Source organism: Apostichopus japonicus, chromosome 23 (genome assembly GCF_037975245.1).
Source record: "Apostichopus japonicus isolate 1M-3 chromosome 23, ASM3797524v1, whole genome shotgun sequence".
Classification (NCBI taxonomy): Eukaryota; Metazoa; Echinodermata; class Holothuroidea; order Aspidochirotida; family Stichopodidae; genus Apostichopus; species Apostichopus japonicus.
In genome coordinates, this window is record NC_092583.1 from 16,566,982 (window position 1) to 16,594,782 (window position 27,801).

Below are 27,801 nucleotides of genomic sequence, written 5' to 3' on the forward strand. Positions count from 1 at the left end.
TGGGAGGGGCTTAGAATTTATTAAGTGAGAGGGATGAGGAGGGACTTCAAATTTATAAAGTGAGAGGGATGGGGAGGGGCTTAGAATTTATTAAGTGAGAGGGATGGGGAGGGGCTTAGAATTTATTAAGTGAGAGGGATGGGGAGGGGCTTAGAATTTATTAAGTGAGAGGGATGGGGAGGGGCTTAGAATTTATTAAGTGAGAGGGATGGGGAGGGGCTTAGAATTTATTAAGTGAGAGGGATGGGGAGGGGCTTAGAATTTATTAAGTGAGAGGGATGGGGAGGGGCTTAGAATTTATTAAGTGAGAGGGATGGGGAGGGGCTTAGAATTTATTAAGTGAGAGGGATGGGGAGGGGCTTAGAATTTATTAAGTGAGAGGGATGGGGAGGGGCTTAGAATTTATTAAGTGAGAGGGATGGGGAGGGGCTTAGAATTTATTAAGTGAGAGGGATGGGGAGGGGCTTAGAGATTTTTAAGTGAGAGGGATGGGAGGGACTTAAAGACTACTAAGTGAGAGGGATGGGGAGGGGCTTAGAATTTATTAAGTGAGAGGGATGGGGAGGGGCTTAGAGATTTTTAAGTGAGAGGGATGGGAGGGGCTTAGAAATTATTAAGTGAGAGGGATGGGGAGGGGCTTAGAATTTATTAAGTGAGAGGGATGGGGAGGGGCTTAGAGATTATTAAGTGAGATGGATGGGAGGGGCTTAGAATTTATTAAGTGAGAGGGATGGGGAGGGGCTTAGAGATTTTTAAGTGAGAGGGATGGGAGGGACTTAAAGACTACTAAGTGAGAGGGATGGGGAGGGGCTTAGAATTTATTAAGTGAGAGGGATGGGGAGGGGCTTAGAGATTTTTAAGTGAGAGGGATGGGAGGGACTTAAAGACTACTAAGTGAGAGGGATGGAGAGGGGCTTAGAATTTATTTATTGAGAGGGATGGAGAGGGGCTTAGAATTTATTAAGTGAAAGGGATGGGGAGGGGCTTAGAATTTTATAAGTGAGAGGGTTGGGGCTTAGAATTTATTAAGTGAGAGGGAAGGGGAGGGGCTTAGAATTTATTAAGTGAGAGGGAAGGGGAGGGGCTTAGAATTTATTAAGTGAGAGTGATGGGGATGGGCTTAGAATTTATAAAGTGAGAGGGATGGGAGGGGCTTAGAATTTATTAAGTGAGAGGGATGGGGAGGGGCTTATAATTTATTAAGTGAGAGGGATGGGGAGGGGCTTAGAATTTATTAAGTGAGAGGGATTGGGAGGGGCTTAGAATTTATTTAGTGAGAGATGTGGGGAGGGGCTTAGAATTTATTAAGTGTGAGGGATGGGGAGGGGCTTAGAATTTATTAAGTGAGAGGGGTGGGGAGGGGCTTAGAATTTTATAAGTGAGAGGGTTGGGGCTTACAATTTATTAAGTGAGAGGGATGGGGAGAGGCTTCAAATTTATTAAGTGAGAGGGATGGGGAGGGGCTTAGAATTTATTAAGTGTGAGAGATGGAGAGGGGCTTCAAATTTATTAAGTGAGAGGTGTGGGGAGGGGCTTAGAATTTATTAAGTGTGAGGGATGGGGAGGGGCTTAGAATTTATTAAGTGAGAGGGATTGGCAGGGGCTTAGAGTTTATTAAGTGAGAGGGAAGGGGAGGGGCTTAGAATTTATTAAGTGAGAGTGATGGGGATGGGCTTAGAATTTATTAAGTGAGAGGGATGGGGAGGGGCTTAGAATTTATTAAGTGAGAGGGATGGGGAGGGGCTTAGAATTTATTAAGTGAGAGGGATGGGGAGGGGCTTAGAATTTATTAAGTGAGAGGGATGGGGATGGGCTTAGAATTTATTAAGTGAGAGGGATGGGGAGGGGCTTAGAATTTATTAAGTGAGAGGGATGGGGAGGGGCTTAGAGATTTTTAAGTGAGAGGGATGGGGAGGGGCTTAGAATTTATTAAGTGAGAGGGATGGGGAGGGGCTTAGAATTTATTAAGTGAGAGGGATGGGGAGGGGCTTAGAGATTATTAAGTGAGATGGATGGGAGGGGCTTAGAATTTATTAAGTGAGAGGGATGGGGAGGGGCTTAGAGATTTTTAAGTGAGAGGGATGGGAGGGACTTAAAGACTACTAAGTGAGAGGGATGGGGAGGGGCTTAGAATTTATTAAGTGAGAGGGATGGGGAGGGGCTTAGAGATTTTTAAGTGAGAGGGATGGGAGGGACTTAAAGACTACTAAGTGAGAGGGATGGAGAGGGGCTTAGAATTTATTTATTGAGAGGGATGGAGAGGGGCTTAGAATTTATTAAGTGAAAGGGATGGGGAGGGGCTTAGAATTTTATAAGTGAGAGGGTTGGGGCTTAGAATTTATTAAGTGAGAGGGAAGGGGAGGGGCTTAGAATTTATTAAGTGAGAGGGAAGGGGAGGGGCTTAGAATTTATTAAGTGAGAGTGATGGGGATGGGCTTAGAATTTATAAAGTGAGAGGGATGGGAGGGGCTTAGAATTTATTAAGTGAGAGGGATGGGGAGGGGCTTATAATTTATTAAGTGAGAGGGATGGGGAGGGGCTTAGAATTTATTAAGTGAGAGGGATTGGGAGGGGCTTAGAATTTATTTAGTGAGAGATGTGGGGAGGGGCTTAGAATTTATTAAGTGTGAGGGATGGGGAGGGGCTTAGAATTTATTAAGTGAGAGGGGTGGGGAGGGGCTTAGAATTTTATAAGTGAGAGGGTTGGGGCTTACAATTTATTAAGTGAGAGGGATGGGGAGAGGCTTCAAATTTATTAAGTGAGAGGGATGGGGAGGGGCTTAGAATTTATTAAGTGTGAGAGATGGAGAGGGGCTTCAAATTTATTAAGTGAGAGGTGTGGGGAGGGGCTTAGAATTTATTAAGTGTGAGGGATGGGGAGGGGCTTAGAATTTATTAAGTGAGAGGGATTGGCAGGGGCTTAGAGTTTATTAAGTGAGAGGGAAGGGGAGGGGCTTAGAATTTATTAAGTGAGAGTGATGGGGATGGGCTTAGAATTTATTAAGTGAGAGGGATGGGGAGGGGCTTAGAATTTATTAAGTGAGAGGGATGGGGAGGGGCTTAGAATTTATTAAGTGAGAGGGATGGGGAGGGGCTTAGAATTTATTAAGTGAGAGGGATGGGGATGGGCTTAGAATTTATTAAGTGAGAGGGATGGGGAGGGGCTTAGAATTTATTAAGTGAGAGGGATGGGGAGGGGCTTAGAATTTATTAAGTGAGAGGTGTGGGGAGGGGCTTAGAATTTATTAAGTGAGAGGGATGGGGAGGAGATTAGAGATTATTTTTAGTGAGAGGGATGGGGAGGGTCTTAGAATTTATTAAGTGGGAGGGATGGGGAGGGGCTTAGAATTTATTAAGTGAGAGGGATGGGGAGGGTCTTAGAATTTATTAAGTGAGAGGGATGGGGAGGGGCTTAGAATTTATTAAGTGAGAGGGATGGGGATGGGCTTAGAATTTATTAAGTGAGAGGGATGGGGAGGGGCTTAGAATTTATTAAGTGAGAGGGATGGGGAGGGGCTTAGAATTTATTAAGTGAGAGGGATGGGGAGGGGCTTAGAATTTATTAAGTGAGAGGGATGGGGAGGGGCTTAGAGATTATTAAGTGAGATGGATGGGAGGGGCTTAGAATTTATTAAGTGAGAGGGATGGGGAGGGGCTTAGAATTTATTAAGTGAGAGGGAAGGGGAGGGGCTTAGAATTAATTAAGTGTGAGGGATGGGGAGGGGCTTAGAATTTATTAAGTGAGAGGGATTGGCAGGGGCTTAGAGTTTATTAAGTGAGAGGGATGGGGAGGGGCTTAGAATTTATTAAGTGAGAGGGATGGGGAGGGGCTTAGAATTTATTAAGTGAGAGGGATTGGGAGGGGCTTAGAATTTATTAAGTGAGAGGGATGGGGAGGGGCTAGAATTTATTAAGTGAGAGGGATGGGGAGGGGCTTAGAGATTATTTTTAGTGAGAGGGATGGGGAGGGGCTTAGAATTTATTAAGTGAGAGGGATTGGGAGGGGCTTAGAATTTATTAAGTGAGAGGGATGGGGAGGGGCTTAGAATTTATTAAGTGAGAGGGATGGGGAGGGGCTTAGAATTTATTAAGTGAGAGGGATGGGGAGGGGCTTAGAATTTATTAAGTGAGAGGGATGGGGAGGGGCTTAGGATTTATTAAGTGAGAGGGATGGGGAGGGGCTCTTGAATCTTGCAAATTTATACTAATTGTAGCAAATATTTATTGATGCATACAGTTCATGTTAACCAATACAAATTCAACTTACAAACACATCAAAACAAAAGATGCAAATGTTTCCAAACAACACAAAAAGAGATTTCACCAGTGATTTGTGTCTTCACAAACCACAATCAAACCACAAATACCTGCTTCCATACTTCACGATTTATCTCTACAAAATGGTACGTAAATATCTAACAAGAGATGTTGTCAAAGACATTAATCTAACCTTGAACTTCAGAGGTAAGATTTTCTCTTTTGTCCAGACAGTCCAAGAGAACTCCAATAATGCCTTCACTACAGCAGAGCATACGATTGTATTCATAGCATAGTGAGATGTAGCTGACTGCATCGATGACGTTTCTCTCTCTCTCGTGGTCACCAAAAACAGGAAGAAGTTTAAGCAGGACGATAAGAGGACCAGTGTTGTGAATAAAAGATGGTTTATCAGTACTGAAAGGTGATTCCACAACCTGAAAGTTAAGGCAGTATTGACATTGAATGAGGGCAGTATTGACATTGAATGAGGGCAGTATTGACATTGAAAGAGTGCAGGATTGACATTGAATGAGGGCAGTATTGACATTGAATGAGGGCAGTATTGACATTGAATGAGGGCAGTATTGACATTGAATGAGGGCAGTATTGACATTGAATGAGGGCAGTATTGACATTGAATGAGGGCAGTATTGAAATTGAATGAGTACATACAGACACAATATTTGGAAATCTGCAAGGACAACCAGATGTAAAACCATTTTGATATGGGTTGTGGACACACTGCAATACAAGCCTTGGAACAGCCACACACATACACTTGATTAACATAAGTTTCTTCCACTTAAACGTACTCCAGCCAGCCCCACGTCCCCCATCAGCCAACCATAAGACCCCACTTGTAGAAGGTACAATGCTTCCACTTACACATCTTACCCCATCCAACCACCACTTTCCATATCACACACATACACTTAATTAACATAAGTCCCCTCCACGTAAACCGTAATCCAGCCAGCCCCCGTCAACCAACCATAGGACACCACTTGGAAAAGGTACCATGCTTCCACTATTATATCTTACCCCATCCAGCCACCACTTACCATATCACACACATACACTTAATTAACATAAGTCGCCTCCACTTAAACCTTACTCCAGCCAGCCCCACAGCCCCCATTAGCAGACCCCAATTGGAAAACGTACCATGCTTCCACTTACACATCTTACCCCTTCCAGCCACCACTTACCATATCAAGTAAGGCACCGATGGTAGCACCCGATGGAGTTTCCTGCCGTTTGAGTAGCCGTCCAAAGCCATGGTAGCCGACCCGTCCTTTGAATATGGCTTTGGCTTTTGAGTTTCCCAGCAAAATAGCAGAGAGAACACACACACAAATATATGGAATGTCATTCTCTTTGTCATCGTTATCCTATGGGGAAAAGTTAGATTTCATCAAAGTAATGATAATAATCTTGATATATCGTGAATTAAACAAACTAAAATAAAAAAAATTAAATGCATTTGAATGTATATACCAACATCAAAATGACTGAAACCCAGAACAGAAGAGAAACTTTTACGTGCGTATACTTACAACATTAACTTTATGTGTGTATACTTACAACATTCATTTAACCTGCGTATACTTACAACATTCATTTAATGTGAGTATACTTACAACATTCTTTTGAAGTACTTGCACCATGTTCCGACAGAGACCAGAGTTTAGATATTCAATTTGTAAGCTGAAAATGGTTTCCAATCTTAAGGTATCTGGAATGATTTCTGTGAAGAGATAAAGCGAATACAAGAGAAAGGGTTACAAATCAGCAAAAATATACATAACAAAACATATGGACCAAAAATATACATAACAAAACATGGACTAAGAATATGTATAAAAAAACATATGGACCAAAAATATACATAACAAAACATATGGACCAAAAATAGACATAGCAAAACACATGGACTAAAAATACTAAAAATCATCACTTTGTGCTTCTTCCAATATTTTGACAATATTGGCAATTATTAAACAAGGACAGAAGTAAATGACATATAAGACCACCAGAAAACAATGCAATGTCAAAATCAATGAATAATCGTGGATATTTTATTTACTTACTGAGGATAGCTGCTTGGAATGCAGCATTGCATATGGGATCTCCTAAGATCATCATCAAACGCTTCAGCATGTCATAAAGAGAAACTTGCCTCTGGAATAAAAAAAAGAGGCCCAAAACATGGTCAGTTAAAAGAAAATGTATTTTTGACTGTTGAAAGAGGTACATTCTCTAAGCATCCTTTACTTTTGACCAGACATGTGGCTTACATGTTGCAGATTCCTTCTTTCCCCCCCCCCCCTCCCTGCCCCAATTGGATTCATGTATCTAGCCATAAAAGATGAGGTTGGGGTGAGAGGAGTGATAATAAAAGGATTAAGATGGAATTAAATGTACCTGATCTTGCCTCATGACATGACAGATTTTAATGAGATGTCCAAAACACAGCAGCATAAGTTCTTTGCCTTTTGCATACAGGGTGAGATCTGCCTCTTCTGGTGGCTCAGAGGAGATGACATCAAGGACAGAATCAATCGTTGGTGGAGTACACATCAACATGGCGTTATCCTTAGAACCAACCAGTATTGCACCAAGCATATCAGCCATCGCCATGTGAAGGTTGGTCTGAGCCAGCAGCTTCCATTGGCCATCTTGCAAGCAAGCTAGAGGTAAAAGCAAAACCATAAATATTAGAAGCACAGTTATTAATATTTATTACCACTGGCACAATGGCAAGGAGGTAAGGAACCAGGATGTAAGTATAGGAATGGGAATAGGTATAGCAAAGGGGATGGGATTAATCATGATAAATCTACACAGAAGTGTGTTTTGAGGTTGAGTGCAACGGAAGTAGCCAACAGTAGCTTTAAACAAAACAAAATTGAAAAGAAAACATCAGAGAAACACAAGAGCAATATACTGTGAAGCATAGGACAACAACTTTGTGATATGTTTACAAACACTTTGAAAATCATCAGAGATGTCTTTTTGCTATATAGTGACATTGAAATTTGTTGTAAGAACCGCCAAAGTTGTGTCTGCACTTCAAAGAAAAAGGGTAACCTTTCCAGTTGGTTTGTGCTCTTACCAATAACCATTTGTGGTACATTAATCTGTACCAAATGGAATGCTTACTCTCTCTAATCATTCAAAATAAAGAGAAAGTAAATAGCTTACCATAAAAGAAGGGACCTATTTCTTGACTTAATATAGCCTGCCTCTGTCTAAGATGATTATTTGGGATGGATGATCTGAGAAGAAATGATTTTAGAATTGTTCAAAGAGGAGTAGTCATTGAATATTCATAACCTCCAGACTAGACACCCAATGAAAGCTGACAAAGGAATAACAAGAATATTACAAAGTTGTACAGATCAGCATAGAAACTCACTTGTTATGCAGGTTATGTTCAATTATGCAAAAAGTTGGACAAATTTATTTCCATAGTTCAAAGGATTTGTGAAGTCGTTAAAGGTTTGAACAGTCTGCTGACATTGCCAAGCAAAGACTATCTGATATTTATCAGGTTTTGTTCAATTTTGGCACTCAAGCTGGTGGTACCATATTCTATGGTAGACGTAACACAAAGCACAGTGTAAAGTTATGACACAGCACACAATGCACTAGGTTACTAGTTGAGATAACAGCCTAGCTGTTTTTCTAGGGTTCTTCATATGTTAACCTTCCTACTATAATGTTATATTGTATTTATCTTGTAAAAACATATGAGAAATAAATTTGAAATTGAAATTGAAAAAAAAAAATTAAAAACACATAAAGCATCTGTATCATTTCCCTATCTTTTTTTTATTTTTTATTTAACCATCCTTAAAAGTTAGGCAATAAGTTGAACAAATTTACTCCCATAGGTCAAGTATGTGTGAAGTCGTTAAAGGTTTGAACAGTTAGCTGACATTGCCAAGGATAGACTATCTGATATTTACAGTCTTTTCTTGAACTATGTAGTCTGAAGTTCACAATAAAAAAGTGCAACCCCTGCGACAATGTATGAAATATAAATCCTTTATAAGTGAGGATGAAGTTAACACAGTTGATCAAGTATGCTGGAGTAGTATGACATACTTGTTGGTTTGTCTTCTCCATAGGTGTGAAGGGTCGTACAAACATTCCACAAAATACAGAGCGTGACGGATGAAGTTAACACAGTGCTCTCGTCTTACTGCATCATCTGTAGTACAAATCTAAATCATAAGATAAAAAAAAGGATTGAAAATGTCACCGAATGTAAACATTCAACAGAACACACATGTAGGTGGTGAAAGGGAATAGCTAAACTAGCTTTATGAAATTTGTTTACAAAGATAACAGCAGAGTATGTACCAGTGACCAAACTTCAATACTCATTATATTCTAACATACTCTGAACAAATAAAGTGAACTAGTGATTTGAGCTATAAGTAATTTGATACTCTTAGTAATACAATACAAACACTACGGGTTTGAGGACAAAATTTTATGGATTTTTTTCTGGGGTGTACAGACAGCAATTTTGGTTACATGTCTGAAAAGGAAAAATGTGGCAAAATAACAAGGAAAGGCCAATTAGTACACATTAGGAGAGATATTTAGGCTTGTTTTATAGAACACCACTTTTTGGCCAAATAAACCTCACTTTTATGTGGATCATAGGTCTTTTTTGTTTCATTCCAGTACCTCGAAGGAAGTGGAGGGCAATACCAACTTGTTATTTTACCTTTTTGGGGGTATTTACTTACAATGTAATCAAAACTCAAAACTGTGATGTAAATAACTAGTCTAAAGCTGATTTTAATTGTACGAACAGAAATTTGGTCACATTGGACAACTCTGACTATTGTTAAAATTTGTCCTGGATTCACTATTACTCAATTTACCATGTGAGAATATAATACATCAAAGGAGAAATCTGAGAAAAAATCCCACCCTTACCAGCCGTTACTTGAAAATAGTCTTTTTACTTTAATATATGGTTGAATATATGTACATACCGTAAGACCACCTTATGTTAAGCCTGTCGCACACTGCCAGACTGATCACAAACCGACTCAACTTGACGGTCGTTATGGGGAAAGTAATGGAGTACCACTGACCATAATCTTGACAATTTTGGCTTTGGCTTCAGTTGGGAAAACTGAATATGCATTGTATTCCTGTCGGCAGTGTGCAGCGGTTCACTGGAATGTATGTTGCATGTAACCTTAACAAGCACCAGTCAACCAGTCAACAGACAGCAGCCAGTGTGTGTGTGTGTGCTTATCAGTCGTTTGGTGTGCAGGGGGTCAGTTGTTAGAATATGACCTGTGCACAACTTCTATTTGGGGGAGGGAGGACCCCTACCCCAACCCCCTACTTGGGAGTCGGCTTCAACAACCCCTCAGCTACAAATCCTCGATAAGCCTCCGGTAGTTCCATAAACTGATAAAGGTTCATGCCAGTGCCCAAAACAAGGTCATGAGGGTCAAGTTAAGTAGAGTATTGTTGTACATAATTAGTCGATCAGAGTGAGGAGGACTTCTTGAGCCAGTACAGTCATTCAAAATATAAACATTTAGTTACGGTACAGTCATAAAGCTTTTATCATGAAACAGGATTAAAATTTTCCTTAATTTTATTCACATTCTGCAGAATCACAGACCTACAGTATCAATAAACTTTCAATCCACTATTATGTGACAGTAGAACATTCTTCTCCTTTTCAAATATCATCCTTACAATTTTCTCTGTTATGTTTACAATAATTGAATAACATAAATCCCTACCTTATTAATGGCAGACTCTGTGATGGGAACAATGTGCTTCAGGTATTCACAGGAAGCGATCAAAGCAATGTTTTCATATTTTCTGGGGAAATAATTTAAATTCAATTATGACAAAAAGATATGAAGAAGAGCACAAAGTGTCGAACAGTCAACATCAGTCTACTGAGAAAAAAATGATACATTGAAGAATAAAGTGAGCATGCTCATTCTACTACATTAGCATAAATTAGCATAAGAATTCATGAAACCCAAGCCACGTAACTTATTGTACATACAATGGGAAATCATTAAGTGAATTGCTAGTACAAAAATGCCTGTTAGCACTAACAAGCCTCATTAATTCAAGTGTACTTTTGTGTGACATCCTTTTACTCTTCAGATTTCAAACAAACAAATGTATCCCATTACCTCTAAGGAAATGAACTAATAACTAAAAGGTTTTTTTCATTCCAGTGCTTAGTTTCCATTTCATTTCTGACTTTAAAGATTGGTAAAGGTAAACGAACTATTAATTCCTGAAGAACAGGAGAACTTTTAATCAGTCTCGTACCATTGAAGACAGACAATGGTTGCTCTTTAACCATACATGAGCAGTTATTAGCAAGTTCAACAACTCTTACAAAGAAGAAATTTCATGTAGTAGAAAAAAATAATGAACTTTCACAAAAACACTGCTCTTCAATGAAGGTAAATCTTGTTCAATGCAGCATTTCTCTATTAAAGGGCAACATTCCAACAAAGGAACATAGTGACAAAATTATAAAAACATTGTAACTACAAAGTTGGTAAGATGTAATAGTTTACAGGGAAGAAAGGTAACCAATTTAGGGGTGAACTTCATATTGCTGGTGAAGAGGAAGAGGAATGAGCCTCCAGCAGTTGTAACGGCAAACTTGGGATCTGGGAGAGGTGTAGTGGGTTATTCCCAGTCTAAATCAATGTACTAAAAAACATATTTCTATGCTACAATTTACATGAAATGTCATCACTGTGGTTGATGAGTCAGTGCTGTAGAAACACATCACATTTCTAGTTCAGAAATCAAGCCATAATTTCTTCTATCTATAACAATCACATCCAGGTTCAGATGTCTTCAGTACTTTGAGTATACAAATTTTCCAACTGGCATAAGGCCTGAAAAACATCTGTAAGGTCATCCCAGGGGACTGGTAAACTGGTCACACACCGCACACTATATCTAGTGTGCATGAATGTTGTTGTGTCTATACAAACCTTTTCAATAAGATTTACTTTTAATGTAACATATTAATGCAGCAATTTCTAACAGAGCAACTTTGTATTGAAGGATAGACATAATACCCTAGAGATATGTTTTTATACACAGCATATTGTTTTGATGTACATGCCAGCCTGGGTCAGGGTGGGTACAGCCAACAACCCAAGGTCAATAAATGAGCCTGGGGAAGCTTGAGATGAGGTATAATGCATTTACCTTTTCATAGTTTACTTAAATACAAAGGAAGGGTTGTTCTTCCAGGGGGCCCAACCCAGGAACTACAGAGTTTGTTCAGGAATATTATTAAGAATCACACTGTTGTGTTGTTGTTGACAAGTTGTTGACAATTGACAATCGAGTTGTTGACAATTGACAATTCATAATCATAGACGTTAAATATGAATGTAAGAGACTGACTTCGGTCAGCTTGCGGCTTTGATAAGCCAATGAGGCTTCTTCGCGAGTTCCTGCTTGCAGGAGGATCTAAAATACATACATACACACATACATACAAGAATCCCACTGTGTTATCAGCATGCTGAAAACAAAATGACAACTTTAGGGTAAGAAAGTTCCATAAACTAATTTCAATTCAACAAGAAATTATTCAAACTGTATGTTTGTTGGACGCTAACATTTAAATCCTAGCAAGATCTTTTTGGAAGGAAGTATGAAATGTTAGACGGACAGTGATTTAAATTCTAGTCGGATCTCTATGGAAGCTGTATGAATGTCTGAGGGTAGCCTCAAAAAGGAAATCAACATTTTCCTAACATTCCTCTGTGGTCTTACCTGCATAGTACTATAAGAATCCGTAAAAAGTCTGTCATCTTGGAGAAACCTTCTGTGGTCTGTGACATTTGGTCAAAGGTCTCTTCACATGTCTTCAGCTCTTGTAACAAAACTTCAAGAAGATTGCTAGGCAGATCATCTAGTCCTGGACCAACTGGGGATGGTTTGCTTGAAAATAAACATCATAAAGAAATTTATTAGTCATATCTATGCAGTTCAACAATCACATAACTTAGTGCATAAGTACTATATATCCATAGCAAGTGCAAATTTCTCATAGCTTCCAGCTGGTCTTATATTTGTCTATCTCTAACATTAACAGTAAGTTGATCGAACTTAGGATACTATTTGTGTTTAAGGATTGTAGAGATGATTTAAAGCAGCCCCTTGTCAATACCAATAGATACTGTATGGGTAACTGTTAGTGCCTTGTAATTAGCATCACACAAAGGATGTATAATATCTCACGGAAGTCTGTCACTAAAGGCATCAAATATCAGCAATAATATACACAGATTTATTTTTTATTTACTAATAAATGTAGCAAATATAGCCTGTTCCTTGCATAAAGAACAAGGGAGTAACAAATACATAATATGAAAGGAAGCAGGACACTTCGCCCAACAACCATTTCGCCCAACTGCCATTTCGCCCAACCTTACCATTTCGCCCAACCAGCCTGGTCATTTCGCCCAACCAGCCTGGTCATTTCGCCCAACCAGCCTGGTCAATTCGCCCAACCAGCCTGGTCATTTCGCCCAACCAGTCTGGTCATTTCGCCCAACCTTGATTAAATATGATATTTCAAAAGGAAACGTTCGGGAATTCCGAATATTAAGGAAACTTGAGGATTGATCAATGTGTTAGGGGTTAGGTTTGATAGTAAACGTTCGAATAATAAGGAATATTAAGGAAACTTGAAGTCCTTTACTTTGTATAACTTTAGTAAGGAAACGTTCGGTTAATTTCAACGTTACAGGATACGAACCGAATATTAAGGAATCTTGAGGATGGATCAGTGTTTTAGGGGTTAGGTTTGATACAGTAAACGTTCGGGAATTGTTAACGTTACGGGATACGAACCGAGTATTGAGGAAACTTGAAGCCGTGGTTAAATTGATTACATATGTGATTACATATGTGGTTACATTGATAAAGTGGTTACATTGATTAAATATAGTAATTCAATATTACGGACGGGTTTTATATATTTTTTTTTCAATTTATCTATTTTTTTTTAGTTACCTAACCTTAGTAACCTAACCCAAAATAAATCAAATTGAAATAGTGGAATAGAAAAAGTAATATTATTCTGACTGAATATTAGTAAAAATAAGGTTGGGCGAAATGACCAACACGGTTGGGCGAAATGACCATGCTGGTTGGGCGAAATGACCAACACGGTTGGGCGAAATGAACATGCTGGTTGGGCGAAATGACCAGGCTGGTTGGGCGAAATGACCAGGCTGGTTGGGCGAAATGGCAGTTGGGCGAAATGGTTGTTGGGCGAAGTGACTAGAAAGCATATGAAACATCACTTGTGCAGTACATTAAAAGCAATCTTCTTGAATCTCACACATAAATTATAAACATGTTCTGTGAAACTATCAAGAGATGGATAGATCTGTCCTGAAGGCACACTAAAGTTGACTCTCTTGATTCATCACGTCCTACGTTATTATATAAAAGAAATCAAAAGAAGTCCTTTAAGGTTAATACCTGTGTGGCAGTAAACATTTCACTGCAAATCACACTAACATTTCCAGCTTCTTCAAGAAGGTGTTTAACTGAATTCCTGAGTTTCTTGGACTATTATCATTGAACAGTATCCTAGTATTGACATTACACAGCTGTACAAACATCTAAACCATGAACCAACAGGTCCTACTATGAAAGAAAGTAGTGAACTTACCCATTTTTAACATGGTGGCAGTCCACATCAACCAATCCACCATACTTATGTAGAAAACAGCTTATGAAATCCTTCAAGTGTGATGGGTCATTCTGAAGAAATACAATGCAAAGGCAGGGTACTATTATTTTTTATCCTAAGACAGCTGTAAGAGTTATTTCAACTGCATTTGAATGAAAAATGATTCACAGTTATGTTGAACAGAGTGTAATTTTGGACATCTTTTAACAAAATGGAATCATTTTTCTGTTTCAAAAACGTGTAGTAACTTTCGGGGTGGCAAAAATGGAGGGAGGAATTAGTGGGCGTGGCCTAGTAGATACTGTTACTCTTGTCCTTGATACACTTTAAATCCCATAATGTCTATCTGTGGTTCCCATATTTTATCTGATGGAAGAAAGGATGTCAAGTTGTTGGATCTGAGGAGAGGTAGCCAGATGGTTAAATCACTGTCAAGAATGTTTTTAGTACAACTATTGAAGCTACCCAAAAATCCGGATATTTTTTCAAAATTATATATACATGCACCCAAGGACTCTGAACATAAAAGAGGAAATCTGGACATATGGTAACCCTACTTTCATTTGTGTGAACATATTCAAAGTATAATTACCGTTTACTTTGATATTTACAAAAGAATTATGACAGACTAGAATATATTTAACAGACAATCCAACATAATAAGTAAGTAATATTTATATAGCGCATAATCAGCAAAGCTGCTCAAAGTGCTTTACAAAACAAATAGCCAAAAAAAAACCTAAATATTAAATATATTGAACCAATAAGGCATAAAATGTAAAAGCCTAATGCAACAATATGAAAAACACCTGTACTAAACGGTAGTGTGTCAGGGGCATTGGTTGGGTACAGGTTTTTTTTGAAAAACACAATTGCAAGACCATCCAGCAGAGTCCATGTGAGAAAAACCCAAAGGTATTTTGTAACATTTATGTTTATTCTTAAAAACATGTAAATCACTTCTTACTCCTTTTAGCAAATGACTTAATATTTCTTCATATTGCTTCAGAGGTGAACTGGCCATGAACCTGGAGGGCCAATATTGGTTTTGCATGTATTATTGACATCTTCAATGTAACTCTTTAAACTATTCATAATAAAATGCATTGTTGACTGCACTTCTTGCTATGACAAAATATTTTCTTTGGCCTTCAAATGCTACCCCTAGACTTCATGCACCAACTACATGATGGTCTTATATGTGAAAAACTTTGAATTAGCAAATTTCTAGTTTGGGTATTTTAAGACTAGAGCTTGGGATTTTCAATCAAAATTTCAGGAACTGTTACCAGGATAATCTGTTTTGTTTCATCCCAAGGACATGTAATATTTCTTTAATGACACTTTGACCGCAAAAGTGATTATAATTGACTGTAGTTACAGCTCTGTGGAATTCAAATTGCTACTGTCACTGGTTCCTGTACCATGTCCTAAACTACAGAAACACCATTGTGAGCAACCTTAAACTTAAAGATAAGATGGAAAACTTGGATGTTCAGAATAACCCATTAATTACGTCATATTTGGCCACTATAATGCATGCTAAAGTAAGATATAGTCACAATGCTTATTGACAAAATTGATGATATGTTACAAGTCGAGCATTATTATATTTAGCATACTGTACAAGTTATACGCAAGCTACAGTGCAGTATCCTATATACAGCGTACAGTACAGACAAATGTGCGGTAGGCGTAATATATTGGTGTTTCTAAAAATAGCACAAACTGAAAACAAACTGAACTTAGGCTAGGCCTAATCTACGTCTAAAGTAAAACATGGCTTACCGTTGCAGCGTAAAGCGCTAACGAATCTCGAATATCGTCTTCTTCATTCATGGCTGATATTTAACATCATTTCTCATACACTCGGTTTAGCTTAACCTCGCAGTTTAAGCTTCGACAGGTTGTTTCCTGAATAGATCTCAACCCGTACCATGTACTATGTACCCTTTCAGCTGGCGAGGGTTTCATATGTCACTTGCTAGGATTACGTTATTATGCCCATATGTGACACAGATTCTTAATAGGCGCGCATGTAAACATCACTAGAAATAACCATAGTAGAGTTTAAGCTTCAAAATTAAAATCGACCTTTCTGTCGCTTTTTATAAGAGTTTAAATTCAAACAAGAGAAACATCATATAATTTATTATTTTTATCAAATAAATCATTGCATATTTATTGTTGAGGAATCTTTTGAGATTTTTTTGGAATAGAACGAATCCTGTTTCGTTTTGATAGTGCTTTGCGGGGTAACACATTTACGTCTTACATAAGCTATCTAGAATAGCTTCGATTATTAGAGAAAAACTATTAGCTTCGACAGCCGTGATTTTGCCAATGGGTGTGCATTTATCATCATACATTCGCTTAAACAAACGGCGATAATTCATAGATACGTTTCTCGATCTTCGACGATATGTAACACGATCGAGCTGACTGTTCCTGGAAGAAACCATAGTATAAGACGCAGTTAGATAAATTTCTCCACGCTGTCTCAGATTTGACGACCAAATTGACATGTAAATAAACATTTCGCAAAATTGTGCATGCCTGGTACTAGATGACATGTTCTCGTCTATTGCTGACCTTCAGTTGATCCGTGTAGTAACTGTACACTGTTTGATTGGAATAACATGAACTAATCCGACTATATGGTACTTCGAATTCGTAACAACGACTAAGTTCATTGCAAGGAACTAACATAGATTGAGGCCTGGATATTGATCTTGGCCGGAGGCTTTTTTCTCTATCATATCTCCATAGAAATTGAAGTAGTTCAATTTCTATGCATATCTCACAACTAGGCACGTACAGGTATGTAGCCTAACTAGTAAGAGTTATAGCTGTTTCCTCAATTAACAGTTAAGTTAAGCTAAATTAGCCCATCACCAAACTAAGGACGTAGCCTAATGAAGTGCAGATCATGCACTTGAAGCCAAATGCAGGGCCAAATCTCGTAAAATATGTGGACTAAGACCTATGCAACGTAAGGCAGCTAGGCATACCTTTTAATGTTGGTCTAAACAAGTTTTGATTGTCTGAACAGATCAATTCTCACTTCAGCATTACAATTAATGCAAAGTTTACAGAAAGTGACTTGTCACCATCCAAATGTGATGCAAACTAATATTTTATTAGCATATTTTTCCATTTTAGTACATTACATACCAAAGTGAAATCTTCAAAGAATGTAAAGACAACCCTCAGTGGTACAGGTTTGTTATGTATACACACATGAATGGGATTTCAGTAGGCATCATCTACCATTGCACTTCCAATTTATAGCTATTTTTTGGTTGACAAATGTTTCCTTTTCTTTCCTTAGACAATAATGCTTACAATTTGAGTAATGAATTCTGCCAATCCATTGGCAGTCCTGACGAAAGAGATAGCTTTGTCAAGTGAAAATAGCTCTTCAACTGAGAAGTTCCCCACTGATGGTACCGCATATGAAGGCATTGACAGAATCTCTCGGCCAATCAGCTACGAGGACTTTTTTGAAAAGTACCTGCTGCAGAATAAACCTTGTATTTTTGGATCTTTCTTCACTGACAGTTGGCCCAGCAGAAAAGATTGGGTAGAAGATGATGGGTGCCATCCTGATTTTGAGTTCCTTAAAAGTCATTTTGGTAAGTGGAACTCTGTGTGTGAGTGGTAGAGATAATTAATCTATATTTAATAGCTGATTTTGATCTTATTCTCTAGAAGGGATGGCAGCATGAAATCTGTCAATTGCTAATTATAATGCCCCACATGAAGTTTTGATAATTTGGATCACATTGAATTGTTAGTATTTGATATATTTTATCTGCTGCCCTCACTTTTTGTCTGCAGTTACATGACTACATGTGAAGAAAACATTAAAAATTAAATAAATCAGTGAGTTAGAGGTTATACAATTGTTTATTGTTCAAGCATGTTTGCATAAATTGTTTTTGTCAGGGGATGTGACTGTTCCTGTAGCAAATTGTGAGAAGGTGCAGTACGATGCACAACCGAAAGAAGATATGACATTGAGGGACTATTTGGACTACTGGCAGAAACACATTAAACAGAATTATGAATCGGAGAAAGGATGTCTCTACATGAAGGACATGCACTTCACAAGGTATACAATCTACCTCATAAATCTATCAAAAAATTGGTGAAGGCAGTTTCACAACCCCAAGGCTTATACCCTGCCAGATTAATAACATTTTTAAAGAAAAGTCACCCCACGATAAAGCCTGGTCACGAAAAACCAAACTTCTTCATCCACTCTCAACCCCAGTCAACCTTACATGGAGACTGTAACTGTTTGATCATGATAATGTCAGGTCAAGTGGGTTCCTTGCAAGGGGATATATACTATGTACACCTGATCCTGGGTTGATGAACAATCTACAGTGTACCAGTGTACCAAGTTCGACCATATGAAGTCAGAAAATGAGTGGATTGTTTCAGGATGATACATCCAACTTAAAGGTTACTTTAGTTGGCCACAGCTTGAGCTCACAACCTCATAGGTATTATCATGTTTTATCGCACTGCCTTTATCATATCGAACATAGCATAATTGGATTCTAGTCTTTGTAATCAGATGATGCATTGTAATAGTGAAAGATAATACAAAAATAGAAAAAGTAGTGACATGGTACTGCAAGCTGCCATTAATCTTAACTCAAATATCCTAAGCTGTGTGGACCATGCAGGTGTGTAATTAACAATTATAACTTGAATTGCTGCACAAAATTGCTCAAATTCATACATAACATACAGAATAATGTTAAGGTATTTTATGATAAATGATAATGGTAAGGTTTATAATTATTAAAATGTTTGCACTAAATTAATTCTCTTTGTAGGTCAAATGTCTTCAGTAAGAAATGCAAATAATGTTTGTACTTTTCTTATTCACCTTTGGCAGAGATTGTTCATTTTACAATGCATACACAACCCTGGTTTATTTCTCATCTGATTGGCTGAATGAATTCTGGGATGCTCGTGCAGACTGCGATCAAGACGACTATCGGTTTGTTTACATGGGACCAAAAGGATCCTGGTAATAATAAACATTGTTTTATGTTTAACATATTTGAACAAGTTTTGCATATAAATTAGCTGATAATCATAGGTCAAAGGTCAGAGCAATAGTGGTGTAGGCTCTTCAAGGATTTCAGAATGAGGGCATTCTTCGACAGTATATTTAAACTCTAAATTCATTGAAAATATTATTTAAGCTGCAATTTCATTACCTTTTTTCTTTTTTGGGGAGCAAGAATGAGCCTTACAAAGATGTTATCATTATTCTATTATTATTATTATTATTATTATGATTATGATTATTATTATTATTATGATTATACTAAGGAGGACTCAAGCCTTGAAGCTAAACAGGAAATGTGTAATATAACATACCATTTCTGATATACAAAACTCATTTCCTGGTTTGTTGTCTGCGGTCAATTGGGTAGGATAACAATATATGTGTGGGTGAGAAATTGCAGATACCTTTTTGGACATTCTTTAATGGAAGTTAAATCTTTTCTTGTAATCATTGTTACCATCCATCATAAATTTAATAGCAGTGCACTCATAATTTACCAAACACCCATATGGTTAAAAGTGGTTTTCTAAAAGTAATACTAATACCATAAATAGTACTTCTCAAATACAAGAAGTGGTAGCCCCTTTTTCCTTCCTCTCCATTTCGTATGCCTATCCTCTTCTTCCCCTCTCCTTAACCTTAACACCATGTGCCCTGGTTGTATCAGTTGCTGTTAAAGTAAACCTTGGACTAGTTGATTATGCTAGGAACCAAAATGGCAATCCCTATAGCTAATTAACATAAATTTGGTGAAATCAAACTTGAAAAATGGGAAATGGAAATTATGTTATTGGAGCTCTCACATATTTTTGGGGTCATGTTTCTCTTCTTCACCAGGACACCATTCCATGCTGATGTATTTAGGTCCTTCAGCTGGTCAGCAAATGTCTGCGGCAAGAAAAGATGGATTCTTGTTCCAGCCGGACAGGAGAAACATCTACAAGATCATCTAGGTAATTTACCCTATGATGTCACTTCCTGTGGTATCACTGACAATCGCAAAGGTGGTTTTAGTCAAGGAAAGTCCTACACCCCTATGGAAGTGGTGCAGTCTGTCGGTGAGGTCATATTTGTTCCATCTGGCTGGCACCACCAGGTGTTTAACATGGTAAGAACAATGACCTGGATTTAACCCATACACCTACTACAGATAGGATTACCCCCCCCCCCCCTCAATCACCCATCTTTAATTTGTGGCAGTCTGATGAAAGGTCTTTTGTGGTTACTTGCATAGTGGTACAGTATGTAGATTTCAGTTGTAAGTTGACACTTCTTTGTTGGTATTGATAACACTTTTTAAATAGTCACAAATTATTTGATATGTCATATTGTTTACCTAATTAGATAAGGACATAAACAATTTCAAGTTTATATTTTGTTTGTGTATTTTATTGTTCCTTTGTCCAGCACTATATCCTTCTCATGCCAGTGAGTATGTCATATTAATACTTCTTTGATACTCTCTGGGTTTTCTAAAGAGTTACCGTCTGTTTTCTTTTCTTTCTTCATAGGAAGATACAATTTCCATCAACCATAACTGGTTCAACGGCACCAGCATTTCTCGATCTTTTGTGTTCCTGCAGAGCGAACTCAACAAAGTTCAGAAGTCTATTGATGATTGCAGAGACATGGATGGCTGGGAAAAACAATGCCAGGTTTGTTGAAGATATTGTATTGTAATTTCTTGAAATGGTTTTGCAATCCAAATCATAACAGTGAATTCAGTGTGGTAATGTTACTCGTTTTGTCTGTTATCTGGTGCAAGATGTATGAAGTTTATTTCATTAGACAATGCATTGAATTGCAACTTTATAATCTGATATTTATGTTGTGGAGGAAACATGATAACAGTTAGAGGGCCTGACATTTTGATGCTGGTAGGATCATTTTCAAAGGCAAATCACAGTTTGCATTTGAAAAAGACACCAGGATCGAAACATCAAGCCCTCTAACTTTTTGGCGTTTTGCTGTAGATGAGCAGTTTGGTAACAGTATTTTCTTTCTACTTGTGTTGGAATGGAAATGAAAATTGAAGCAAAATATGGGAAAAAAATTATCTGACACTAATGACCTCTCAAGTCTTTATTCTTCTCTCTTGGTTCTAAGTTGGTTACTGTTCCGAAGTAAGCATTTCATAATAACGTTGTTAGCCTACAGCCGTAGAACCATGCATGCAGAGTGACAAAGAATCAAGCCTTGTTGCAATTCAGGGATCCAAAGAAAAAAAAGGATTTATTTGAAAACAAAGAATTATTCTTACATACATACATTCTTATTTTCATATGACTTTGTCAATATTATCCATTTTATAATTTTACTGTTATCCTATTTTGCTTATTCAGCTCATTTTGAATGCATCGTCAGGGATGGATTATCAAGAATTCTTTCAGCTTTTGGTCAGTGTTTCAAGGAGGAGGTTACAGGTCATCAGAGACGGCCTTGATGAAGTAATCAACTTACCAACTTCTGCTGCTTGTGTGCCATGTCAAACAGACACTGGTGTAGATAGGGTTCGTGAGGCGGTGTCATGTGATCTGTCAGGTGACAAAAACTCATGTGAAGATGCTGATAAAAGGTTTACATGTACAGCAGGAAATCACCAAAGTAACCCTGATGTTGAATGGAATGCCTTTGTTGAGACGCATAATGATGAAGGTACGAATACTCATGAACACATATCGCATGACATTATTTCAGCTAAATTGCTGTGTGAGGACACAGAATTAAAGAGCAAAATTAAACATTTTGCAGAGACGGATGTTAGACATCGGGGACAATCTCTAACGTTCTGGCATGCAGTCTATGATCTTAGACAGGTCAAGAGCGTCTTGGAAGATCTTATTAAAGATCCAAATATTAACATGTTGGAAGTCAAATATCAAGATTTAGAGCCAATTAACTTAATAGACAAAATAACTAAAATGATATCTAAGTTAATTTCTATAAACTTGCCTGAGTTAGTTTAAGAATTTTTATATCACTTTGATCTTTTTCATTATCTTTATACATATGAAGATGTTTGTAATGGTTGGTACCTGGAATAAATGGGATGGAAACAGACTCTGATATTGTTGTCAAGAACATATTAATTCACTTGTATCGTCAAGCAAGGGTGTAAACAACTACTATTTATACAATCCATACATGTCTAATTCTTATCTCTTGCCACATATATAGTTGCTTTGTACATTGTGTTCCTCTTGTTTTGTAGTTGATTCTTGATTTCCTGTGTTTATGTTTTGGTTTTATTGTGGGAAGCGATGGAGCAAAATAGATGATTATTGTCTTGGCATAAATGAAGTTATTGTAGCTATTTCCATTTATTATAAAGTGTTTCAAACACTAGGGTACTTTCCATCATTTGCACTAACTTTACATTCAACTGAGTAATACATATCTCCATAGCAACACCACAAAGTACTTGTTTTCAACTATACAAGTGCAATCCAATTTACAACATTTATTGAGTCTGGTCACTAAACCTAGAAGAATGAATGTTAGAAAACAGTTTCTTACCACCAACATCAGTATAATAATAATATATAAAGCATTAAATATACCAAATTGTTGTTTATAGTGAAATATGATACACATTATATTAAGCTAATGGGTGGATGATCAATATAGTTGACAAAAGAATGTCCATTAGTGTTGTGTACAATTTGACTACTTTATCAATTGATATAAGTTAACCTTAACAAAAGCTTTGATAAATAAAAGTAATCAATAATATTCAAGGTTCTAATGATGTCTTGATTTATCTACGTAAGTTTGCCATTTGGAAATTATAGAGGATGCAATGGATAGGCCACTAAGTTACAGTATAGAGAGAGAGAGATACAAAGAGAAAGGGACTAATTCTAGTATGAAGCACTTGCAAATAGCACATGTTAAATTCCTCTCAATTCAAATAATTTCTTGCTGATATGGCCGACTTTGTTGACCATTGCTCTTCACATCCTTGTTGACAATTGACAATTCATAATCCTGGACATTAAATATGAATCTAAGAGACTGACTTCGGTCAGCTTGCAGCTTTGATAAGCCAATGAGACCTATTCGCGAGTTCCTGCTTGCAGGAGGATCTAAAATACAATACATGCATAAATGATTTTGATAAGGGTTTGGTCTCATTTACCGATTGACATAAGGAACGGTCAAAGTTGGAGGCCCAATACCCACTCACTCTTTACTAATCCATTGTTTTTTATTATAGATAAATTAATTACAAAAGGTCACAAAATGTTAGCTATTCCTTAGAACAATCACATATGTATCAATCGTGTAATACTCTCAGCCATCCTTGAGAACATAAACAGCAAATCCTTCATCCGCTAGTAGATTGCAGTTTTCAGTTTGGTTTGTTCCATTATGTAACAGGTAACAAGTATTATGTTCCTCATCAAATATGAATGATTGGCACATCAAATTTACCATACAAAGACTACCGCATGTTATTAGGCCGAGAGCATTGCTGATCTCCTGAAGGACGCACAGTTGTATGAACACATCTTCTGTTGCTCTAGCAAACGTCACGTGATTTCGGATCGCTAAGAAAAAACAGCAATATTATTATTATTTGAATATTTGTAAGTAGGCCTATATGTTTTTAGATGTAAACAGGTATGCTCAAGGTATACGAAATGCATCTGTATTCATACACAGGGGGGTAGGAAGCTTCCAAAAAGTGGGGGGGGGGCACAACATCAGAGGGGAACTTTCTCATTCCACAACCATCACTTGTTATGCTATAAACCGATACACAGGTCATATCACTTAAATATATATGATATGTTAGTATGCTATCAATACTATTATGGTGCACGTGAATAATTAAAATGAAATATTAAAATTAACAAAGGCTTAAGATATCCAAAAGACAGTTCTTCATCAAAGGGGCACATTTTTTTTGCCAGTAGGGTACATTTACTGTTGGAAAAAAGTGGGGAGGGGGCACGTGCCCCAGTGCCCCCCGGCTCCTCCCCCCTGTTCATACATATGCTACACTGTCTTAAAGTAATATGCTGCTTAGTAAAACTACTTGACTTACCATCAATGCGTTTCGTTGTAGCCTCTGTTTCACAGATAAATGGTAACATCGTGCCTGCCATCCTATCATGCCATCTAAAATCCAAAGTTCTTCTTATTCTGAAGTAGCTACTTTCATCATTGAATGATGATTCGTCGAAGTTGGTATAATTGAGTTGGTTACCGTTTCTCCAGGTGCTTGTCTCCTCTGAGTAGCCTTGTAGCCCGATCCACGGATCATCGAGGAAGTCTTCAAATGAATTCAGATAATCTTCGATGTCTTTTTGTTCTTGCTCGCTTTCAATGTAGATCAAATGACTGGACCGGAGAGCACAGTATTCATCCGCCTCCGGCAAAGTTAGTGACAAATTGAATAGAAAGTAACAGGAAGTTCTCCAAGTATGAGAAGAGCCATCGGGACAAACTGGTAATAGAGAGAGGATTGGCAATGAAGGAAAAGTCAAAGTATGAAGTAGCAGTGGTTTAATATGTCTAAATTGATATTTAATCTACAAAAACTCCACACATTTGTGATAACACGTGAACAAGGGGTACCCTTAAATTAATCATGGCAAAATCAGATGCAATAAAATCTTCCTCCCTTAACTTCCTCGATCCCCTCCCCTTCCCTTCCCCTCCCCCGTCAAACCTTTGGTCTCTCTTCTTTCCCCTGTCTACAAAGGAGACATGTTCGATTACATTATCCCAAGTGTGAAAAGAACAAACTTCACTAAGGACCTATTAAAACCGTAAATATTAAAGAACTGATAAGGAACTCCACCCCCCCCCCCTCTCTCGCTTAATGCTTAGTTTGATTTTCCCTTCCTCCTCTCTCCCACTTACCCGATCAAAACTACATGGTTACATACGGAAAATAAGTTGTGGCAATATCATTGAAAACAATAGATAAAATGTTCCATGAATGGACTTGGGTTTAGAGCCTATCACTATAAGACATGTCCTCGGAGGAATATCTATACACCAGATACCAGATATGGATCGATAAGATCCCTTCACGAAGGGGTAGGGAAACTTTGGTGAACGACATTTCACCCCCCCCCCCGTCTCCTGTATTCCAGTTGTGCTCATTGCGTTTGGTACTTTGGTTGAATTAAAGAAGCAACCTCAACTTTCAGGAAATGAAAAATTGAATGTTTTATGTCACAGGTCAAACTTATCTCACCTCCCGACACAATTTCTGAGACAAGGTAAGTCACCAAAAGAGTTTGAAAACCGTAACGCAATAATATCATCATCTGAAAAGAAAAAAGGTTATTCTGTATTAGGATGCGACCTGGGTGGGTGAGGTTTTTTTTATGGGGGGGGGGGTGGCGGTGGTGAGAACATTCACCGATTTTAAATGATTCAATCAGCAATACCCAGTAGCCGTTGTTGTCAATATCTACACGTTTATGTACCAAAGCAAGTCAATCTCCCATGGGACACAAAGCCAGTCACAACAATGTGTAATAACGATGCATGTGACGAAAAATTGCCCTCAATCTGGCCGGAAATCTATTCCAGGTGGACGATGTCGTATTCTTCCTTGATTTATGACCACCCTACTTGAGCAAGTCTAGAAGTGACGTCACATAGTTTTAAAAGCTGTTATGTTTTACTTTATTAGTTTCTTTGCTTAATTTCTGATAGGTCAAATAATGTGAATCGTTACCAATGTGATACTAACGTTTGTATAATGCATTATATGATGCCTTCATTTGTTGTCAGTAATATAGCGGCTTAAATTTTACCCGCAAAACACTTTGGACAGAATTTCCTGTGACATTAATTCATGGCAGTGTATTTTAGGCCTACATTTAATACAAAAACATATGTGAGTTTAACAGGTCATCATTATTGCAACTAAATATGCTAGAACGTTAGGATAATGGTCACTCGGGTTCAAAGTCCACCACGCATTGTACCGTACCGATAATCTAAAGGGCTTTTCTTTCACAGAGACGTTAACATGCCAGGTCTAACACTCTCCAATGTTTGGGAATAAGTTATGGAGGGACAGAATCTCCACAAAAAAAAGTACTTTTAACACTTCTCTGTCAATTATTAGCAAGTTAAGAGTTGGCTGTGGTCGTATGGAAAACCGTTTTAACATTTAATGAATTTCAGATATCTCGAAATAATTTCAGATATCTCAAATTTAATTTAAGATATCTGAAATAGAATTTAGAAATCTGAAACAAGAATCAAATTAAGATATCTAAAATTCCCGATTAAATGTTAAAATGGCTTTCCACATAGGCGAGTACTAATAACCTTTACGGTTTTGTATTTTCTCATCAGTGGCCCTAAGGCGATACGTACCCAGCTTTAACCACCGACTGAAACCGCCGCCTTACAAATATAAATAAATAAAGAGTTTTCACAACCCATTCTGTGATTAAAACTTTCTATATTTGATCCTCCTCTTACCTTTCGTTCCTGCTTTCACAAGTATATGCAAAGTTTGTCTGGTCAATGGCGTTTTGTCCAAAGTTCGATCCGATTTTGCAACTATCTTCGCTTCTCGCCAGTGATGACGGAATTGTCACCTCCCTCTGTGACAGAAATGACGATTTTCACACTCGAATTTGACAACTGAGAGATCGATAGAACCGTCTCGACATAGATCAAACATCAATGAAAAGCACTGGTTGTTACACAAACAAAATGTACAACCGCCTGGCAGTGGTGCTGTCTGGAATGCAATAAACTTTCCCGCCACTGAAGTAACTAGAGATGAAGACTCGGACAAGGTCGGAGTAATTACTTGATTTCTTATTAATTTGATGATCATTTGTTGAATAAACAAATTCTATAGAGACAATGTAATATACAGGTACACGTAAAGAATTCTGAAATCACGAAGAATGTTAAAAGTTTCTTAAACAGAACAAAAGAGATGCTCGAAATTAGGAAATTCAAATTCAAGAAGAACCGTTTCGAAATTCATGAAGCGTTTCGACACAACGTGAAATCGTTGCTTACAAAACACACACGAACGCACGCACACACACAAATCACATACGAATGCGCACTCCATGCATCATGATCGCATAGGTTTCTCTTTTCATCAAAACCAAACAAAGATTTACATGTATATTATGTCCTTTGTACTGTTTTCTGGCAAGTAACCAATAATTGAAGGAACGAGTGAATCGTCTATACATGATCAACTATTGAAAATGGACAATATATCGACAAAACAAGAAAGAAAAAACAGCCAGCTTCATGTAGTAACTAATGAGTCAAGGCACTATTGAATAATCAATTTTTCTTCTAGGCAATTTGAAAAATCAATGGCATGATTGAAACGTTTGTAAATACAAGGGCGTAGGAACCGGGGGGGGGGCTGAAAAATGTGGGGGGGGGGGGGGGCGGAAGCATCATTCCGCCCCCCCACTCCGCAAGTCAAAAAACCCCTTTTTCATTTCCAAATGAGAAAAAAATCTCATTTGGAGTACCAAATTGCATTTAAGGCCAGGTGAAAATGCAAAATTCTTTACAAAATGGAGTGGGAGTTGAAGTGTGCTATATTGCACCAAATTGCATCTGAGGCCACCTGGAAATGCAAAAAAAATCCAAAGGGGAGGGGGACACCCCCTCCCCTTAGACCCCTCCCCCAGGCCGGCCATCAGACTTCAGCCCCCCCACTCAAAAGTACCTTCCTACGCCA

The 27,801-nt window shown here is 37.9% G+C and overlaps 3 protein-coding genes across 7 annotated transcripts in view; 1 reads left to right on the plus strand and 2 right to left on the minus strand.

The window, feature by feature from the left end:
• Positions 1 to 15,985, minus strand: part of LOC139964508 (neurobeachin-like protein 1) — a 50,961-nt gene extending 34,976 nt beyond the window's left edge. For both annotated transcript variants that reach the window (XM_071966115.1, XM_071966114.1), the window contains exons 1-11: positions 15,797 to 15,985; positions 13,988 to 14,079; positions 12,076 to 12,243; positions 10,047 to 10,128; positions 8,371 to 8,489; positions 7,465 to 7,538; positions 6,685 to 6,950; positions 6,351 to 6,441; positions 5,901 to 6,007; positions 5,469 to 5,651; positions 4,451 to 4,694 (exon numbers count right to left, since the gene is read on the minus strand). In XM_071966115.1, the coding sequence (XP_071822216.1) occupies positions 4,451 to 4,694; positions 5,469 to 5,651; positions 5,901 to 6,007; positions 6,351 to 6,441; positions 6,685 to 6,950; positions 7,465 to 7,538; positions 8,371 to 8,489; positions 10,047 to 10,128; positions 12,076 to 12,243; positions 13,988 to 14,079; positions 15,797 to 15,847 (1,477 nt within the window). In that variant the 5' untranslated portion in view covers positions 15,848 to 15,985. The remainder of the gene's footprint in view (positions 1 to 4,450; positions 4,695 to 5,468; positions 5,652 to 5,900; positions 6,008 to 6,350; positions 6,442 to 6,684; positions 6,951 to 7,464; positions 7,539 to 8,370; positions 8,490 to 10,046; positions 10,129 to 12,075; positions 12,244 to 13,987; positions 14,080 to 15,796) is intronic.
• A 339-nt stretch (positions 15,986 to 16,324) lies between these two features.
• On the plus strand, positions 16,325 to 22,160 carry LOC139964509 (2-oxoglutarate and iron-dependent oxygenase JMJD4-like). Of its 3 annotated transcripts, none has more exons than XM_071966118.1 (7): positions 16,325 to 16,533; positions 17,340 to 17,643; positions 17,957 to 18,122; positions 18,921 to 19,055; positions 19,938 to 20,208; positions 20,612 to 20,755; positions 21,443 to 22,160. In XM_071966118.1, exons 2-7 carry the CDS (start codon positions 17,364 to 17,366, stop codon positions 22,064 to 22,066), a joined length of 1,620 nt encoding a protein of 539 aa, XP_071822219.1. In that variant the 5' UTR covers positions 16,325 to 16,533; positions 17,340 to 17,363; the 3' UTR covers positions 22,067 to 22,160. The 3 variants fall into 3 exon arrangements, with proteins under 3 accessions (XP_071822219.1, XP_071822217.1, XP_071822220.1); XM_071966116.1 differs by lacking the exon at positions 16,325 to 16,533 and adding an exon at positions 16,540 to 16,828; XM_071966119.1 differs by lacking the exon at positions 16,325 to 16,533 and adding an exon at positions 16,562 to 16,668.
• Positions 22,161 to 22,546: 386 nt separating this feature from the next.
• On the minus strand, positions 22,547 to 27,043 carry LOC139964510 (asialoglycoprotein receptor 1-like). 2 transcript variants are annotated; one of them, XM_071966120.1, is made up of 4 exons: positions 26,559 to 27,043; positions 25,312 to 25,384; positions 24,151 to 24,552; positions 22,547 to 23,650 (listed from the first exon to the last, which is right to left on the minus strand). In XM_071966120.1, exons 2-4 carry the CDS (start codon positions 25,382 to 25,384, stop codon positions 23,394 to 23,396), a joined length of 732 nt encoding a protein of 243 aa, XP_071822221.1. In that variant the 5' UTR covers positions 26,559 to 27,043; the 3' UTR covers positions 22,547 to 23,393. The 2 variants fall into 2 exon arrangements, with proteins under 2 accessions (XP_071822221.1, XP_071822222.1); XM_071966121.1 differs by lacking the exon at positions 26,559 to 27,043 and adding an exon at positions 25,508 to 25,814.
• Between the last annotated feature and the right edge of the window lie 758 nt (positions 27,044 to 27,801).